The sequence below is a fragment of the Bombus pyrosoma genome, linkage group LG8, assembly GCF_014825855.1.
Source record: "Bombus pyrosoma isolate SC7728 linkage group LG8, ASM1482585v1, whole genome shotgun sequence".
Classification (NCBI taxonomy): domain Eukaryota; kingdom Metazoa; phylum Arthropoda; class Insecta; order Hymenoptera; family Apidae; genus Bombus; species Bombus pyrosoma.
The window spans coordinates 9599155-9617807 of record NC_057777.1 but is presented as its reverse complement, the minus strand read 5'-3'; the positions used below and the strand labels follow the sequence as shown (position 1 = coordinate 9617807).

Here is an 18653-nt window from a genome sequence, read left to right as displayed (position 1 = left end):
AGCCGCCGCCGCCGCAGCTGCCGCGGCAGCAGCCACTCCTGCAGCGGCTGCCGCGGCTGCGGCTGCGCCCGCCAACCCCTACCAGGGATATTCGCTCACCAACGTTGACATGTCCAGTTTCCAGGGCGTCGACTGGGGTTCCATGTATGGAATGGGCATGTACGTTTAAACGCCGTTGCTTCGGTCGCCTTTCACCCAACGTCGGCTCTGCGATCGGAAATGTTGCTCCGACCGAGCCTCCGCTGACTCTTCTTCGCGACGCGGGTGTCTTCGTTTCTTCGGACGATTCTCGGTTTCCTTTCCTCTTCCTCGCCGATTCTATACTTATCTGGCTGCCACTTTGAAAAATGCTTCGCGTTTCAGTCAGCGCGAAAACTTTCGCCATCGTCTTCCCGTTGAATGGATAAAAATGTCTGCTGTTCTTTGTGTAATCGGTTACCGGTTTTACATCTCTTTTTGCTTTTGTCACGTATTTGCGCTACATGTTAGGTATACCGAGAATTTATACGTTGAGAAGGATGAGTCGTGGAAAGCGGTGCGAGAGAAAAGAACGAGAAGAGAGCGGATACGGACATAAACTCGAAAGCGTCGCAGAGTCCGAGGTGGTGTCCTTGACCAGGGCGCGAGGATTTCCCAGCCCAAAAACCGAAGTCATTCTTCTTGCGTTTACTACTCGTCGTTATCGCTTGCCGATTAATTTATTAACGAGAGAGTGTGAGAGGCAGCGAGGACGAGAGGCAGAACAATTGTATGTATGTGTGCATATGTAAAAGAGAAACAAGTCGCGCGTAATTCGATCGCATCGCATATTTTGTTGCGGTAATCTTGCATCCTTCGTTCGCGAATTTTCGTATATATTTTTCTTTCCCTTCCTATTTCCTTTGTTTTCAATTTCTTTGACTTCGTCCATCGTAATTGTTTCACGCGTTCCACGATATTCTCGCCACACATTCGGTTCCTAGTTAGATTAGCATACGGCCCCCAGCAGGATACGCGCGACATTGTTCAACCGTGCTCGCTCGTATGCTAATTAATTACTTAATTATTTAAACGATATCGGCGGTCGTTTCACGACCGTTCCGCTCTCAAGGATCTCGACCACGAAGCAATAAAACAGGGGAGATAGAATGAGAAACGGAGAGAAAGAGGACGAAACATTTGCATGTGTTACACCGTGAACGACCTCGCGAGCCCGATTACTCACTGGATTCGTTCGCTTTGCTTTTCTTTTCGACGTTTCTTTCGTCGGCTCTATCCTATATCCCATTTTATCGATTTGCAAAAAATCACAGGGCGACGTTGTTGGCAAACCCGAACGAAAGCACGTGGAAAAGGAACGCTCCACGTTGTAAAGAGCGACACGATCGCGGTCCGCGACACCCCTTTCTTCCGCTCCAGAGAACGAGGCAGTTCTCCTGTTTGTCGCGCGACATACTCCTCCGCCTCGGTCAAAGTGCCAAACGAAGCATATGTGGAAACGTTCTAGCTGTTCGTCTGTCTATTTCTCTCTTCGCCCATCCGTTTGTCAGCTTTCGTCGCGATCTCGGCTAACTTTTCTCTTCCCCCTTTTCCCCCTTTTTATCCTCTTTCTTTCCTCTTGTTTTGTCTCCATTTTAGTTGCTGCGCGCTTTCGTTCGGTGAACGACTGTTCGCGCGTTCGGTCACACAGTCGCAAACGCGCACGGTCAACCACGCGTACACGTAGAGAGAAAAAGCAGGCGTGCGAAACAGGCGTTACACGGGACGCGTTCAAATAAGATAGCGCATAGGTATACATATATTTTTCTTCGAGTAACGGAAGACAATATTTCTCCATCGCGCGAGTAGCACGAGCAGCCCGCGATTCAACCACGATATACAAAAAAAAGGAAGGAGAAAAGAGAAAAGAAAACACATTTCTGAGGGATACTCGTTTCTAGGTGTACTAGAGTCGCGAGCAACGCGACCACGATAACAGGAACCCAAGATTGAGATTAGCTCAGCGTTAATTAAGCGATCATAGTTGTAAGTTTCAAGCAGATTAAGACTAGGATTTTAAGGAGTTCGAAACAAAACGAGTCGATACTTAATTTATACCTATCCGTAGGCGTCACGCTGTTCTCGTTTTCGCGACCAGGGATCGATCGAGGCGGCTGCTTCCGCGGCTCGATCTTCCGCCGTTTTCGATCGACTCGCGCCTTTCCATCGGTGTATTCGTCTTGCGTCTCTTCGTCATCGATCCTTCGCTCTCCGACCAACACTTTTTCGCTCGTGAAAATTTATTTCTTTTCCCTTTCGCCTCATTCTCCCTTTGCTCTTCCGCCTATCTTTCCTTTTTCTATCGACGCTATCACGAATGACCATTTTGATAGTTGATAAAATATGATTTTTATCACATTTATAGGAATATGTAGTAAACTGAGATAGTTGATTCTTCTCGAAACTCTAAATAATGGTAGAGATACGTCAATGCTTAATTCTCACGTGGCGTCACTCGGTTGCCGTAGTGTTAAGAATACTACGTCGAGTGGATATCGTCGATGCAGGAGCGCGAAGGATCGACCGAGCGGACGAGAGAACAGACGAGTCTCCGCAAAGACTTAAATTGACAATCGCAATCTGCGATTCTTCTATTTATTTATGATACCGTTCTAATTCGCAAACGATTGGGCGGAAGATGGTCGGACGAAACGGTCCCGCGCATGCAGACGCCGCGAATCGCCGCTAGCAAATGACGAGAGAGAGAGAGAATGGTCGTCGGCGAGAGGAACGCGATGCCGCGAAACAAATGTGAGAAACTTCGAGCAATAAGCGATCTACTGAAATTGTAAGCTGTATATTATTTAAGTTTAGCGAGATACGATAAGCGTGACGACACGAATCGAGTGAGAAAAAGAAAAAAAGATAAAAAAAGGGAGACGATAATCTGTACGCGTAAAAAGATATTTAAAGGAAAGGGACTCGCCGCTCCGGCGAACAGAGAAAAAGAAAAAAAGAAAAGAAAACGACGCGGTGAAAACGTGTTATAGCGGGGCGGGAGAAGTTCGAGGAAAGAATCCTCTTTCAAACGACAAAAGTAATATTCTTTAGTGATATATACTTTAAACATATACTTAATATGTACCGTAATATTAACGACGACAAAGCTCGCGAGTGATATTTATGACTTATAAGATGGTACTTAGATGAATAAGAAACAAAAAAAAAAAAATTTTGAAAGAGAGAGTGGGAGAGTGAGGACGCGTGAGAGTGTGAGGAAGTAAAAGAGTTAGCGAATGTATGGAAGAGAGAGAGTGAGATAACGAAGCACGCCTTAATACGAGAAATCGCGGAAACAGGTACGCGTGCACGCGTGCGCGTAATCTAGCGAAAAAAAGCAAGCAAGAGGCGATGATTTGACTATAGACCACGGTGCAACCGAATTCTATTTTCCACGGTCTGCGTACTTCGAGATGGCACGCAGTTTCGAGATAGAACATGGGTGCGTACTTAAAACTGACCTCGAAGACAACCCGATATCGGTGTACCCTATACCCCTGCAGCTTCCACTTTTCCTTTTCTTCTTACCATGCACCTTCTTCGTTCCATCTCATCCCTCTTATTTGTTTCTTGCAAAAAAAAATTGCTCCTTTTTCTATTTTGTCCTTTCCCTCTTTCCCTTTCAGGGAAATTGATCGTATATTCCGAAATGTCGGTCGAAAGGAAGGAAGAGAGCGCTTCCACGGTCTCGCGTGAAATACGTCAATCGTTTGACGCGAGAACGGAAGGACGCGTTCCGACGAGGAAGAAACGCGGGGGCGCTCGATCCGACCGATCGATTTTCTCGTCGACGCGGAACAGAACCTTCTCGTCATTTGCAATCGACAAGAAAACATCATCGACGACGATTAACCTGTTCCTCCTCTACCAACGTTTTCCTTCTTTTCTTTTTACCTGAAAACCTTCCGAAAAGAAATCCCTTCTCATACATATGCCGGTGATTATGTATTTTATACGCTACACGCACATGCTCATACATAAAACACACGTACACACGTTAACGTACTTATTGCGAATGTCGAGAGTAATTCTTAGCGTAGTTAGTATTTTAATGATCGCTAACCATCCATTAGTTGAGAATGATCAGTAGGTGAAGCATGCTGGTTGAAATATCTTAGATCCGAATCCCGTTGTTCCTTCACCGCCCTCGTCGTTTCATTGTATTATACATGTTTTAAGAATAGTATAACTCGCTGCTCTGCTTCCTTGCAGACGTTCCATCGCGACCGTGTCTCATCGAAACGATCATTCGATCGATCTTTCCATTTCCCTTTTCTTTTGTTTATCTTCGAAATTTTTATTTTATTTTCTTTTTAAATATTTTTTCGATGAATGTTTGTGCGCGTACGCAGTACGTTTTACTTTTTCTTCCTTTAATTACAATGTTATCGATCTGAATGTACATTCGCGCAAAATATTATCGATCGAATGTCTGCCACGTCAGCCATGCTCTGATACTTCAAATATTCGATCGTTTCTATTTTCCTTTTCTTTTCCCGGTATATGTATCTTGTATATGGCTGACATACCCTTTATACGGAAATTAAACTGCCCATCTTCTAAAACATCACTTTTAATCGTTTAAAACTTTCAATTATCCGATATTATTCCTCCTATACCCAAATCTTCAAACGACGAACGAGATACTTGATTGTTTATCGACGGAGCAGCAGTGAGTAGAGGATTAAAAGGAGAACTTTTTCAGAGAATCCGAGTCTCTTAACGGAGATCGAACGTTTCTGTAATAATACCGCAACTTTTTCTTAAACTCCCCTACCGCTGCTGGTGTCCTTTCACGTCGAAGCAGCGTTCCTCGAAAAATAAAAGGGAGGGAAAGAGCCTTGGGATAAATACCGTTTTTTTCCTCGGCCAAACGACCAAGGCGGACAACGGAGCGAGAAAGAGGGATCGGATGAAAAGAGACGAAGACAAAAAGAAATAATTCACCCTCGCCGAGGCACGTATCAGACGTGTCTCTCGACTCGATCAGACGAGTCCACCCACACCCTACACAATCCTCCGTTTATGGCTATCCGATATTCCGTATACCTCGTTCTATCCTTATTACTATTTACTGTCATTATCGCTCTATTATTACTATTAATATTGTCATCATCATCGTTACTACTACTACTATTATCACCACACTTTATCATTATTATTATCGGTTATCATCGTTGATTATTTTTACCGCCGGTATCGTCACCCCTGCAAGTACGACTGCGATCATGGTTGCTGTTGCGTATCGTTGTTATCGTCATCGATCGTTGTTTTTCTATTTTTCTGCTTTCCATCGTAATCGTAATTACCGATGAATCACGAGTTTCTAACGTATTTTAAGGGAAACTCGAAAGGATTGGAAATACATTTGTAATCGCGATGAGAAGATAGACGAGCGTATTTAAACGAACGCTCGAGAAATCTCATTGTCGATCTACGTCTTCTTTCTTTCCCTCTTCTGTTTTACCTTTTATGTTCGTACTTTTTCTTTCCATTGTCATTCTTAATTTTTTTTCTTTTTCCTTCTTCCAATCATTACTATAGTTGTTAACTTAATTTGGTTTCGCTACTTTGTTGTGCCATAAACGCGGATCCGTTGAACGAGCGATGCCCGCGATAGGAAAGGGATTATAGAAACGCGCGATACGATACATGGACGATTCCGAACCGCGAAAGGATCGAGACACGGCACGATACACAGCAAGAGTACGCAGGGCGGCGAACGCGAAGAACGACGGATAATTAGTTTAGTTCCATGCCTAGATGAGTTGCCAATAAAGTAGTTCGTTTCAAACTTGTAGCTAACCTGTATTGTGTGTACGACAACCTTTTTTTCCCCCTCTTCGTTGTTCCTCCTTCTTTCGTAATAGAAACCCCTTTTACGATCGTATTTGTACATCGCGGCTAACTATATCGTTTCTCCCACTTTCGCCAGAAGTAACTATGTTTTTTTATTTTCCTTGTTTTTTCATGTTGTGTAATACTTGACTCACTCACTCACGTATGTATTGTTTCTGTCTCTTCTATAACTCACTTAAACTTCGAATTAGCGTACCTGTCAGTATTTACCGCCATCCATGATGATGATCTCTCTCTCTCTCATCAGTTTCTTTTTTGTATTTTTTCCCCCTTTCTTTTTTTTTATTTTTTTAGTAGAAGATTCGTAGATTTCTTTCCTTTCTTCTTTTATTTTTTTTCTTTCTTTCTTTTTTTTTTTCTTTCTTATTCACCGTTCGGTCGGTGGCGTCGAAGGTTGGCGCAACCGCCGGTGCCGGAGGCACAGTACCGCGGGCGCATCGCTAATTGGCTAATTAATATTAAGCCGTAATTAGCCTCGTTAACCCCGGTAGGCATTCGTTTCACGCCGCTCTCTGGTTGGTCGGAACACGAGCGTTGCGTGCCCTTTGCATTCGCCGCGTTTGTTCGCAACTCCGATTCACCTTGTACCGCGCATCCAACCCTTTACCCTCGGCTACTCCTATTTCTCGGGTGCTCGCGAATCGCCGTGACCTCGCTTGAACACTTTGCGAAGCGTCACAAAAATGCGGTCGACACGCGTGAAAATCGCGACAAATACCTTGCACAATATCCCTGAAAAATCCCAAACGAACGAAGAACTTCCGTTTGTATGGAAACGATCGTCACTTGGAAGATTCGCTTTCGCGGAAAGAGTGAAATAAAAAGAACGAACAGTTTCCGTTGAACCGAAGAGCGGCGTGCCCTCCTCCGGTATGCGTCATGCGTACGCATTACGCATTACGCGTAGACGAATAGAATTTTGAACGTTACTTTCCTTTTTCTGTCGCTCCATGTTGCTTCTTAAGCGGTTTAAGATAGCCAGCGGATGTGTTGTAGCGCATGCATCTTAGTTAGACCACTCCTGGCGCACTCTAACCAGCAAGTAAGAGTAAAGTTTAATAAATTCGATATGTACACAGTTTTTTTTTTTTTTTTTTGTCAAATCTCCAGCGGGCCCATCTCGCCCCAGACGATTCCTCGGCGGTTCTCGCGGCGGAGGGATCGCCCGCGCTACTCGTTTCTCCATTCGATCCCGTTTTACCTCCCGTGATTTCTCATTGCCAACGAGAACGCGGAGGAGCGGCTTAACCGCGCGTCAACCCCTTTTAACCCTTTGCACTTGGTAGAGGGACCTTTTCGATCGAGTCTCCACACAAAACTGCGTTGATCTCTAGCTACGGATATCGAGGAGTCAGTTTTGTCGATCATTCTGTCGGACAAGTGGGCCGTGCGCAAAGGGTTAATCGCGAGCAAATTGGTTTCGTTTCGTCGCCGATTTCGGAAAAAGTGACCGTCTTCCAATCCTGTCCCTTTCGATTCGTACGCTCGAGCGAAGTATATAATCCACGAATCACTGACGATTACGCTTGTTCGATTTAACGAAGCTCGATGTGTCAAGGTCGATAGAACCGGAAAAGGAAGAGGAACTCGCGAACGAGATCGAGAGCATCGATGGTGGACTGGAAGTTTGCCCGAGCGTACGAATACACTTGGTACCCGGAGCACGGAGAAAGAACCTCTTCCGATTTTGATCGTTTCACACGGATGAACGAACGCGAGTTCGGACTGGTCTGCCCGAAAAAATTCTCCGCGGTAAGACGCGCGAAAATCTTGCCTTCGAAGCTGTCTTAGATGAAAAGATTGCCGATCCTTTTCGAGGCTGGGATCGGTGTGTACATATCGTCGTCGAGTATTAGTTTAATACGAACCTTTAGAGCGTAGTTCGTTTTATACCTATACGCCGCGCTGTGATTTCTCACGTGTGATACCCCTCGAGCAAGAGGGCGAGAAGAGGGCAAAGAAATAGGGAGTGTCGAGCAGCGGAAAGCCAAAGTATCGCGAGTTCGTCGTCGTACTTAACGGACCAATTTGGTAGACGTTTGAACGTATTCCTCGAGAGTCGAGCGTTCCGTATATCCGAGCGCTCGCTACCAGTTTTTCAGCTGCGTCGGGCACAGCTTAAATACATATCGACTCGCGCAACATATCATTTTACAATTTATCAACTAATTCGATTCTGCTGTATCTTCCCGCGAGTATCGATCCTCGATCGTGGATCTTCGACGTGAGGTCGGGACCAGTTGTTCGTGGATCCGCGTCTTCGACTTAGAACGTCTATGAAAAAGAAAAAAAAGAAAGAGGGAAAAGAGGAGAGAAAGAAGTAAAAGAAAACGAATAGAATTGGCGCAGTTCTCGCGCAACAGATTGCACTTTCTCCGTGCAATCGGCTACCCTTTCCCATCGTTTCACAAGATTATCGATTCAACAGAGACCCGAGTGCCTTAATCCGATCTCTATCTTGAGCCCCCTCACCGATCGTTCCCCCTCCGTGAAATTCGAACGACAAAGAAATGAACGCGAGATTAAGAAAGAAAATACAGAACGATAGAAACGGAAAACAAAAAAGAAAAGAGAAACATATGTTGCACAAAAAAAAGAGAGTCGAAGAGAAGAGAAGCAGGAACGATTTAGACGCATATTAATTCCCATAGGCAGTAGAATTGAGTGTCGATCGATAGAGAGAACGCGAGAAACTGAGACGCTTCCACTGATTCAGATCCACGATTTGGCGACTACGACGGCTGAGAATCAGGTAAGACTACTTTTCTTCATCCCCTTTTTACCTTTACTATTTTTCATGTATATATGTATACAGACTGATTCGGGAATCGTAGTACGCTGAGAAAAACAAAGAAACGACAATATACGCTTCTCTTTCCAAAGGAAAACTACTTTCCATATATTATGTAGATATATAATATATACATATATATTCCATATATATTCATTTCTCCTTCTTCGAACGGAAGGACAGCAAGCTACTCTCGGTGATACCAAGATTTTCGACTCAGCCAGCGCAGATGGACGCATATGGACGCATTACACGTATTATTACAAATTTGCATTATTTGACCTTATCTTAAAAGTAGATATTTCGCATAGCGAGTGTAGACGTTGCGAGGTTTAGAGGCGTATTAGTTGCGCGCATTATTTATTATCGATAACGAATCTCCCTGTGGCTTGTGACGAGCCCAGGAACGATACCACCTTCTACCCATACGCATTGTAATATATGATAAATGTTTGTAGTTACTAGTAGAGTTGAATATCGTCGATAACGTAGAAGTAGATAAGATATGCACAATTGAAACGTTTCCTTTTGTAACTGATTCCAGAGCCTCGTTACCGCGAACGGTTGACTTCCGTTTCAAAACATAATAATTAGGCCCTTCTTTTCTTTCTCTCTCTCTTTCCCTCTCTTTCTCTTTCTCTCTCTCTCTCTCTCTCTCCATTAATATATACATATATATCCAGTTCGTATGATCAAAAAGATTCAACCGTATCCCAGTAACGATGGTTCTAGGTATCATATCGTCGAGGAATTTTCCACGCGGCAACGTATCCGCAATCTCGCCAATTGGATCTGAGCAGAGTTCGATGACCAGCATCTTATCAAAGTTTTCTTGTTAACGAAATTCGCAAGGCATCAACGCGACCTCACTTCACGTTGACGCCTTCGCAACCATTCTCGGAACTTTTCTCTTAAAACCGTTTTTCGTATCGAAAATTAATCGTTTCCTGGTGAAAAATTTCTCGCGTTTACGATCGATCCCATTCGTTACCGCGTGGACAATTCGATGACAAGAAAGTACCAGTGTCAGAGCTATTCGTCGATGGCCAGTATCGAGGTTTACAGTAACGGTGTGTGTCGTGCATGTGTAACGACTTGTACATAACTAACATGTGTCTGAACGATTATCTCGTATTCACGCATGATTTTCACTGGATACTTGCTACTAACGCTTGAACCTTCGGAAAAAGAAAAGGAAAAAAAAAGAAAAAGAAGAAAAACACGTCAGTGAATTGGACGTCTCCGAGAGTTGGGTAGTGAAATGCTTGGTGATACGAGACAGTCGTGCCGGATCGAGGCAAAGCGCGAGGCCTTACCCAAAGTCACATGCGTGACTCGAGAAAGCAAAGAAACAGAGGAACAAGTATACGTAACTTTGCAATCGTTGATCTCGCTAAAATGATTCACCACTACTGCCACCATTACCATCCACTACCAAAAAACCATCGCTGCTACCATCGTTGTTTCCATCGATCAGAAAGCGAGAGAGAATGTGTGATAGGGAAGAAAGAGAGCGAGCGAGTGAGTAAGAAATTATCCGAAGATCAAAGTTGAAACGAATCGCTTTTATGACGGTGTGATGCACTCGAATGTCGGCTTTTACCGTCAAGCTTTCCATCGTGTTTAACGGCAATCGAGACTCATGAATACACTTTTCTTTCGTCAAAATTCTCACGTAACGTATCGCGTTTGGAGAGCTTGCCGCGTGTAAAAAGGGACGCTCGAAATGAAGAAAGTCCAGCCAATCTAATCGGTGAAAAAATGCAAAAGATTCGTGAACAAAAGAAAGGAAAAAACGCGAGGTCGTGCATCGTGGCTGGCCTTTTTTTCGTTTTTCAAGGCACTTTTTCAAAATGGGACCCACGCGTTTTACGTAGCGCTTCTTTCAGGCCGACGAATTTGTTCGGCGTCTTGTTCTTCCAGTACATATATACATATAAATATACATATATATATTATACATACATTCATACATACACATATGCATACACGAATAAATTAACAAACAAATAAATTCTATATATATATGTATATGTATGTAAAAATATGCGTATATGTCAACGGATGTGTATAGATAACCAAGAAAAAAACAAAAAAAAAAAATCGGCGATCGAGCCGACTCTCGACATAACTCTCGACACGAGGGGATCCTCCAATCGATATCGAGGGACAACGAACTATCGATCGTCGCAACGTCGTTTAGTAACAAAATTTTCTCGTCATTCGATGGAAATCGTACCGAGCGATTATCGAGAGTCAGTGCTAATTTCCCTTACTTCCGCCGAGTTTTTCATCTACATCATGTTTACTCTCTAGATCGACCGACTACGGCCTGTGTCTGTAAATAATTAATCCTGAATCGGTCGTCAAAGCGGTCGATCGATCATCGATCGCCAAAGAAGCATAGTTTGTGACGCGGGAAACGCTCAACGTTCAATCCCATGGAAATTTTAATACAAGTTTTTCAGGCATCTACCTCACTTCTATCTTCCGCTGCGTCGTATCGCAGCACCGTTTCTAAACGCATAACGTCTCCTTTTCCATCTTTCCTACTCTTCCACGTTAACGCGATCGTCGCACAAACTATTCTTCTATCACGGGGCCCGCCAATGGGATCGTGTTTTTCTTGTCCAGCCGATGCGCAAGCTCGATCTTTGCGTGACGAATTTTAAAAGGACGAGACTCTTAGAATCCGAGAAACGATCGTCGATCCCACGGCGGTCGCGATCGGCGTTACGTTTTGTACATACGTACAGAGTTTTGCTAAACGATATCGATAGAAAGATTTTAGGAAGAGAGTTTCGACTGGAGAAGAAAACGGACGGGCCTTGATGATTATCGCGTGTGTCGTTCGTTTCAAGGTTCGTTCGTTTCCCTCGGCTAGTGCTGTTGTTACCTAAAGTTTTGCCACCTGTACTTTATTAACGCTCGGTATTGATAAGTCGAATACGATATCCCATATTTTTTTATTCAACCTGATCGAAATATATCCCGACTGTTGGTAAAGAAAGAGAAGGAAGAAAGAGAGAGAGGGAGATAGAGAAGGAACGGGAGAAAAGCGTCGAGGAAAAGGAAATGCCAGTTAGTTCGATCGAGCTCCCAATCGTTCGATACGCGTATTTATCAGATTCTCGTACTCCCCCTTCGTTCACCGCGGCACACAGATTGTTTCAATTTTCTTGCTTCCTCAACAACGCGTACATCGACAGAGGTAAGCTGAAATCAGCTAAAAGACTCAGAGATGAGCTTCCAATGGTATATGCAACCGGCTTGAATTTACGCGATCGTATTTCAGCCCGTACGATCAAGCTTTCTGTACGTTTTGCGAGTACATTTCATACGAATCGTTTTCACGAGACGCTCTGACCCGTCGAGTTAACCTGTGTATTGTAAAAACGACGAAAAGTCGGAGAGCACGTCCCACTCGAATCGACGACTCGAGGTAGCAAGCGGTATATGCGAGCCGAGACTCAAAGACGAAAATAGAGTTAGGAAACATAGCGAAGAGAACGACGAAAGGACCTCGATCTCGCCGATTCGAGCGGTCGCTCGAGCGTTCGTTCGTTCAACGATACGTGACAATTATGGGACGAGGACACTTTGCAGTCTCGAGGGTGTTGAAAAAGTACAAACCGGGATAAACGTTAAACCGGGTCGACTAGTTACGACAGACCGGGAAAGACGGAGTCCCGTTTACGCGAGCCCTTGTCGATCGAGATCTATAACCAAGTGAAAAGAGACGTTCTTCCAGGACGTTTATCCCGGCCGACCAGGCTCCCCGAACACGGGACTTTTTCCTCCCATTTAGCATGTAGCCACGCGTGTAGCGACATATCTCGCGTGACAGTTACAGGTGATTTTAATATCGATATTATGGTTAGTCATACACAAGTATTACCACCATCATCACCATCATACGTCGTCGTCGTCTTCACCATCATCATCATCATCATCATCATCATCGTCATCGTCATCACCATGCGTCAAGTAGCATCGAATATATTCTTTCGTCGAACGTGCCATTAGTTTATAATCGTCGCTATTAGCATTCTTATTTTCATTGACATCACATTAGTGTTATTTGGCCGCGTGAGTTGCGCATCGAACGCTTCTATTTCTTTCAATTGACTCGAGAGTTACGTAATTTACTGTTCGCAGCAAAGATTGCTATCGTATACAATTGGAATTGATGTTTCTTCTGTACTTTCCGTGTTCCGAGGACGAAGCTTCGACACAGCGTAAGCAGCATTCACCTCGTAAGCAGCATTCCCGCGGGCAACGATCTTACTGACTTTCCAATAACGACCTCCGTATTCGTTAGTTTCCCAAGCTGTTTCGTTCGTCGTTAGGGCGCTTGCTCGCTTGTCCTTACGCGACTACCGTGACTTTCGATGCGACAACCGTGACTTTCGATGCGACAACCGTGTATGATTTTTACTGAGAAGTCGCCAGGATCGTATAGAACACGCGATAGATCTCTCACTGTAGAAACGATCGCGTACGATAGGATGAATGGCGCGTTTATTGGAAAGATCATGAAATCGTAGCCAGTAGATCAACCCAACTCCACAACGCAATTAGTATAGTGTCAGCTAGCTAGACAGCCGAATAGTAAAACACAATGTGTAGTCAACTCGTGTAATTTACTTACCCGATTTAAATGGGTAAGCAACAAAAAGACAGTAATAAGTGAGGTTTAATTAAGTAGTAGTCGAACGCGAAACATAGCAACAGCGAAGTAGCGGAAAAACTCTGTGCGTGTGTGTGCGTGTGCGCGCGTATTCGCGTATGTTTATCGAATGCGAGGGAGAGAAAGATGATCGAGCGAAAGAAGAACGTGAATGAGAAAGGGATATCGAAGGAATAATTATCAACGTATTTACTGCAGGTAAACTGGTTACTGTACCTGTTGTTGTTGAAAACATTAAAAACACTCTTATTCCATGCTAATACCGCTTAATGATATTTTACCCCTTTCCATCGACTCTCCGAAATATTCGATCGACTAGAGTGAGATCAGACCCTTGGCGCACAGACCATCGGTCAAAGTTTAATTAATCGAGTCGTTTTCAATCGATGGGATGGCGAGTCAACGCGATAATATCGATTACTTTGATAATGACTAGACGAAACTTTCAATTTCCAACTGATCAGAAATTTGCACGCAGCAATACCAATCAACTTTTTTGGAACCACATCGAATCGAAGTGTAGTTCGAACGTTTTTGAATCCTTTGTTTCTTTAGTACGTGTACGTTGTTACACTTGGCTGACGCTGCTTATTTCCAATTTTCGTAATTTTCAGATTCCTTTAAGCCCGCGGTAAGTTCGTATAACGGTCAAACCGGATAACACGAAAAGACACAAGCTTGCGTAGGAACTCGATCGATCGGTATCCGTCGTATTCCACGTTCCTCTATTCTGTCGAATCGTACTTCATTCGTAATACATAAATATGCTATTATACGGTAGCGTAAATGAAGCGTCACGATTATTACGCGGTTATTGGTATCTCGATGCATCACGCGCCCGCGTGTGTACATATTATATATATATACACGTACTATAAATATTAGTATCTCTTTGTAGTAGTTAATTGGCCCCTTATTTGCGCCGCTGGCCGTATTTTCATACGTTATTGTTCCTGAAATCCAACGCATACCCTGTCTCTTTCGAGTCATTTTTTTTTTTTACCGTTCCAAAAGAAAAGGAGGAAAAAGAACAAAGAAAAGAATATTTCCACTTGTTGAATTTCCTTGATTTTAAACGTGGCAAACGAACGAACGGCCAGTAGCGCACACTCGTAGGAATTATGATTTCTTCCCGTTCCTTGGTCGAAGTTCTTCCGAACGATACGATCGCAACCTGAACCGTAATTAAACAGAGCATGAGAACTGCGTGTAAATTGACTTTCGATTCGTATAGGGGTAAACAGTAGTATAATCAAATAAATAGATATAATGACCGCTGGTAATGAAACAGTATCTAGTGAAAGAACGGATGATACTCTGGAACGGTTGTTTCCGATTCGAGCAACGTGGGAATTTTAAGCAACTGAAGGTGAGTGACAATAAAGGGGGATTATTTTTACACGGATTTTAATGGCAGTGAATTTTATCCCCCTGGTATCATTTTGTGTAAAATAGAGTTAGCGAGAGAAGAAAAACGTTTATTCGCCGGACGTGCCGAATTCGAAAATATCTCTGTGTAGCGAAATATCATTTCGACTCAACTGCAAAAGGCTAAGTACAGTTCGTATCGACGAGTGTGTGATATAACCTTAACAATCATTATTGTTTGAATGAAAGCGTAGGATGATGTGGTTCTACAAATATTTGTCTTACCCTCCTTGTTTCTGTGTCGACGTTTCTTATATATAAACGAGTAGTTTGTTACTTTGTTCAATTATAGAGGAAACTAGGTTTTACTCGGACCGACGACAGGAAGAGGCTTTTTTACGTGGCTTGTTTGATGATTGGTGCAAGAGTAGTGAGACTTTTTATTGTAAAAAAGCAAACACTCAACTTAGAGTAATCGTCTATTTTATTCGATCATCGAACGAACGGACGGGGAGACCCCGTTTACCAATTACATAGCATACTCATCATTGATTAAATAAAATCGACCTAATGTCCCGTAAATGTTTCATCGTAACCGGGTAGGTGCACGTCGCTGATCGAATAAAACTCGACGCGTTCGATTCTTTGTTATCGATTAGAATAACTTTTCTTATCTGTATATTGGCCCGGTTTAGAAAAGATCTTGAGAGACAGCACGCGTGTGCATGGAGCCATCGTCGAAATCCAAATGAAAAATCAAAGTTCCTTTCCTTCTCGAACGTGCCTAAGAAAAATGATATTTCGTAATAATAATCTATCTGTAACCACGAAAATCGCTCCATGAACATACGAAAGATGAGAAACGTACTCGTTTTAATTTCCACGATAAACCCTTGAACGATCAATTTTCTTGCAGCATCGTAGAAAAGTAGCACCCTTTAATACTTGAAACAATTTACACACTTTTAGACATAGTTGCAGCTGACGTAATGGATAATGTTTAGAATCTAGGTAGAGAAACTAGGTATTTTCGTCGAAAATCTGGACGATGGTAAACCCGTAGGAATAAAGAAAAAAAAAGAGAAAGAGAGAGGAACGCCGCAAAGGCGTTCGATCCCGTTTCTGCAACGAATTTCCAAGAACGAGCGTATCGCGTGGTGTTCACCAACGAAAACACGAGTTAGCATGCGATATGCTAATGGAAGCTGAGTGGATCTTCCTTGTGGATTTTTCGCGACCAAAGAAACGCGTGTACCTTGAATCTTACCCGTGAAGAAAGGTCGAATGCTTGCTCGCTGCTTCGACGAGCGAGATCGAACTCGATGATGCGCTCAATTACCCTCGGTAGCCCAAAGTTCAGCAACGACGCGGGTTAATTCGAACAAGGGCTGGCCTAATTCGATTAGTAAAAAAGATTTTGTTCCGCCGATGGTACAAAGTTGACGAGGAGCGAACCATTTCGAACTATAATTGGAGGAAAAAGAAAGAAAACGAATAATTCTGCGAAAGAGTGAAATCTATTCCATGCGAGTATCCATCGCTTTGATATTGCATTTACGACGGTTTACAACGATTCCGGGGCGAGAGCGAGTGCACGCGTTAATTCGGAACGCGTACGAGGCTGTTGAACAAAATTTTCTATCGATAACCGTTCGACGAGTCAATTCAGGAATACGACGAATTAACGCGCAACGCTCTCGTCCCGAAAAAGCCAGACATTCCAAAACGATACTCGTTCATATATTATATGTGATAACGAAACCGCTTTGATGAATTTTGTAATTGTAATACGTTGTGGGCCTGGCGGCTCGTAATTCTCCTAGCAACGAACGAAAATCGACATTTTGCAGGCGAAGAGAAACGGAAGGCGAAAGCGACGCGCGAGGATACACATGGAAAATAAAGGGCCTCTATCTAAATTGGCTTTTCGTGCCACGAAAACGGAAGATTCAGGGAAAGAGATACTATCCTACGAATATATTCGATCGAAAGAACGATGCGGCGGTCTCTTTTTCATACGAGAATCTTGCGATCCACTTTTCTCGACCGAACATGGCAAGACTTATTTTGTTACGATGTTGTAGCATTAGCGAGTCATCGAATTACCTCAAGCTACGTTAAAAGATACAGTGTAAAGGAATCGATGCGGAATAAGCGTGATAGAATCGTCGATGATTGAAGATTGTATCGAGCGATGCGTACAACTCGCGACCGTTTGTATCGTTATCCAATATCGTTCTGTTCGACAGAGGCACGACTGTAGAAACTCTAGGGATATAAGCGCTTTTGTATGTCAAACGAGTACAAAATCTGTACATACCGTCACTGTATTATCATATATATATATACATATATATGTATATGTATATGTAAAAAGAATGCTATATATGGAAGTAGATTGCTAATGAAAAAGAATGCTAAAGGAAAACGCGATACGTAAAAACTTTGTGCGAACTTTACACGAAGGATGATGCTTTATGATTATTTATACATTTGTCTAATTTACGTAAGAACAACGAATAATGAGACGCGTTCTTGTCGATATCGTTGGGTCGTTCGAACCAACAGATTTTCGAATCTAGTCGTTTCTAGTCACATTGGAATCTACAGTAGTTCGTGATAGATCGCGACTAGTGTAGGATTTTGAGAGTTAAGAATCAAAGAGAGGGACTGGCCGACTTCCGTAAGACAACACGCCTTTTTGAGAAGAAGAGGAGGACGAAAAGAACGAAGAAGATGAAACAGGAAAGCGGGAGGGCAGATCAGAGTACGCGGAAGGCCTGTCCATTTTCCATGGAAGGAACACACAATTGGAAACGAGCAACAGAGTGAAATAAAACGTTATCAACTATTCATTTCTGAAGCGTAGAACTTATTTGTGTACTTATTATATTTATTTCCGCCACTACCATTGTTATTACATATATTGCTACATTATAATATCATCGCCATTATTATTATTATTATTATTATTATTATTATTATTATCATAATTATCGCCATTATCACTCTAATTGTATATACAATGGAATTCAACCAATGTACATCTATATGTTTAAATACTACATTTCCATCGATTAAGTACATATTAATAAGTAAAATTATTTGACGATACTTTTTAAGAGAAAAAAGAAAAAAAAAAGTAGAAATAACAAGTGACACGACAAGAGGTTTCCGAGCACGTCGTTGGTTTATCGAAGGTCCAAAGGAAGCAGAGGAAACCGGGAAGAAAGGAAATCGATATTTGGACCCCCAAGAGTACGCGTTATGTACGCCCCTGTCGGCTAAATTGCGACCGCTCTGGGAAAAAGCCTGCCCGGAAATTTCTCCGTGCCCTTGTCGTTGATCCTACCTCCAGAGATATTAGGAAATATCCCGCGGTGCCTGATCGTTGCACTTTCCGCGGGAAATTCATTTGTCCAATTGAAGTATCTCCCATTTTTGCCACTTTGATCATTTTTTTTTCTTTTTACCAAAATTAGCTCAACTCTCTTGCTTTAAGTGATTTACATTTCACACTGACTTTTACCTCTTTATTACGACTTTACGTGAGACATTTCGAGGATAATATCAGTATTTCGTTATTTAAAAAGTTGCGAGTAAAATCTTGTTTCGCTTTGCATCGAAAATGGCGCACTTTGTCGAATAAATTCTATCGAACTCTCTTTTTCATCTGTTAACGTTAAAATCATTTCTGGAAATAACTTGGAGCGCAGCGATTAAATAATATTTCCTATCCATATTTAAACACAACATAGAAAAGCTTTTAACTCTTACAGCTTCATCTAGAAATTCTATTTTTTGGAATGATTTAAAGAAAGCTAGTAATCGACAGCAGCTGCACACGGAATCAGTAGTCCCGTGGCGTACCCAGCGGGAAAACGATGCCCATCGTTATTCGATAACATAAGTTCGTCTCGCGCGTTT

General features: G+C 42.8%; 2 protein-coding genes across 2 annotated transcripts in view; one reads left to right on the top strand and one right to left on the bottom strand.

The window, feature by feature from the left end:
* Nucleotides 1-5818, top strand: part of LOC122570025 (RNA-binding protein Musashi homolog 2-like) — a 123747-nt gene extending 117929 nt beyond the window's left edge. Inside the window, 1 exon segment of the mRNA XM_043731828.1 lies at nucleotides 1-5818. This exon segment is cut by the window's left edge and continues 42 nt beyond it. Within this exon segment, the coding sequence (XP_043587763.1) occupies nucleotides 1-169 (169 nt within the window). The 3' untranslated portion in view covers nucleotides 170-5818.
* The window catches only part of LOC122570031, a 58316-nt gene that overhangs the window by 30626 nt on the left and 9037 nt on the right, over nucleotides 1-18653 (bottom strand). The gene's annotated exons all lie outside the window — the stretch shown is intronic.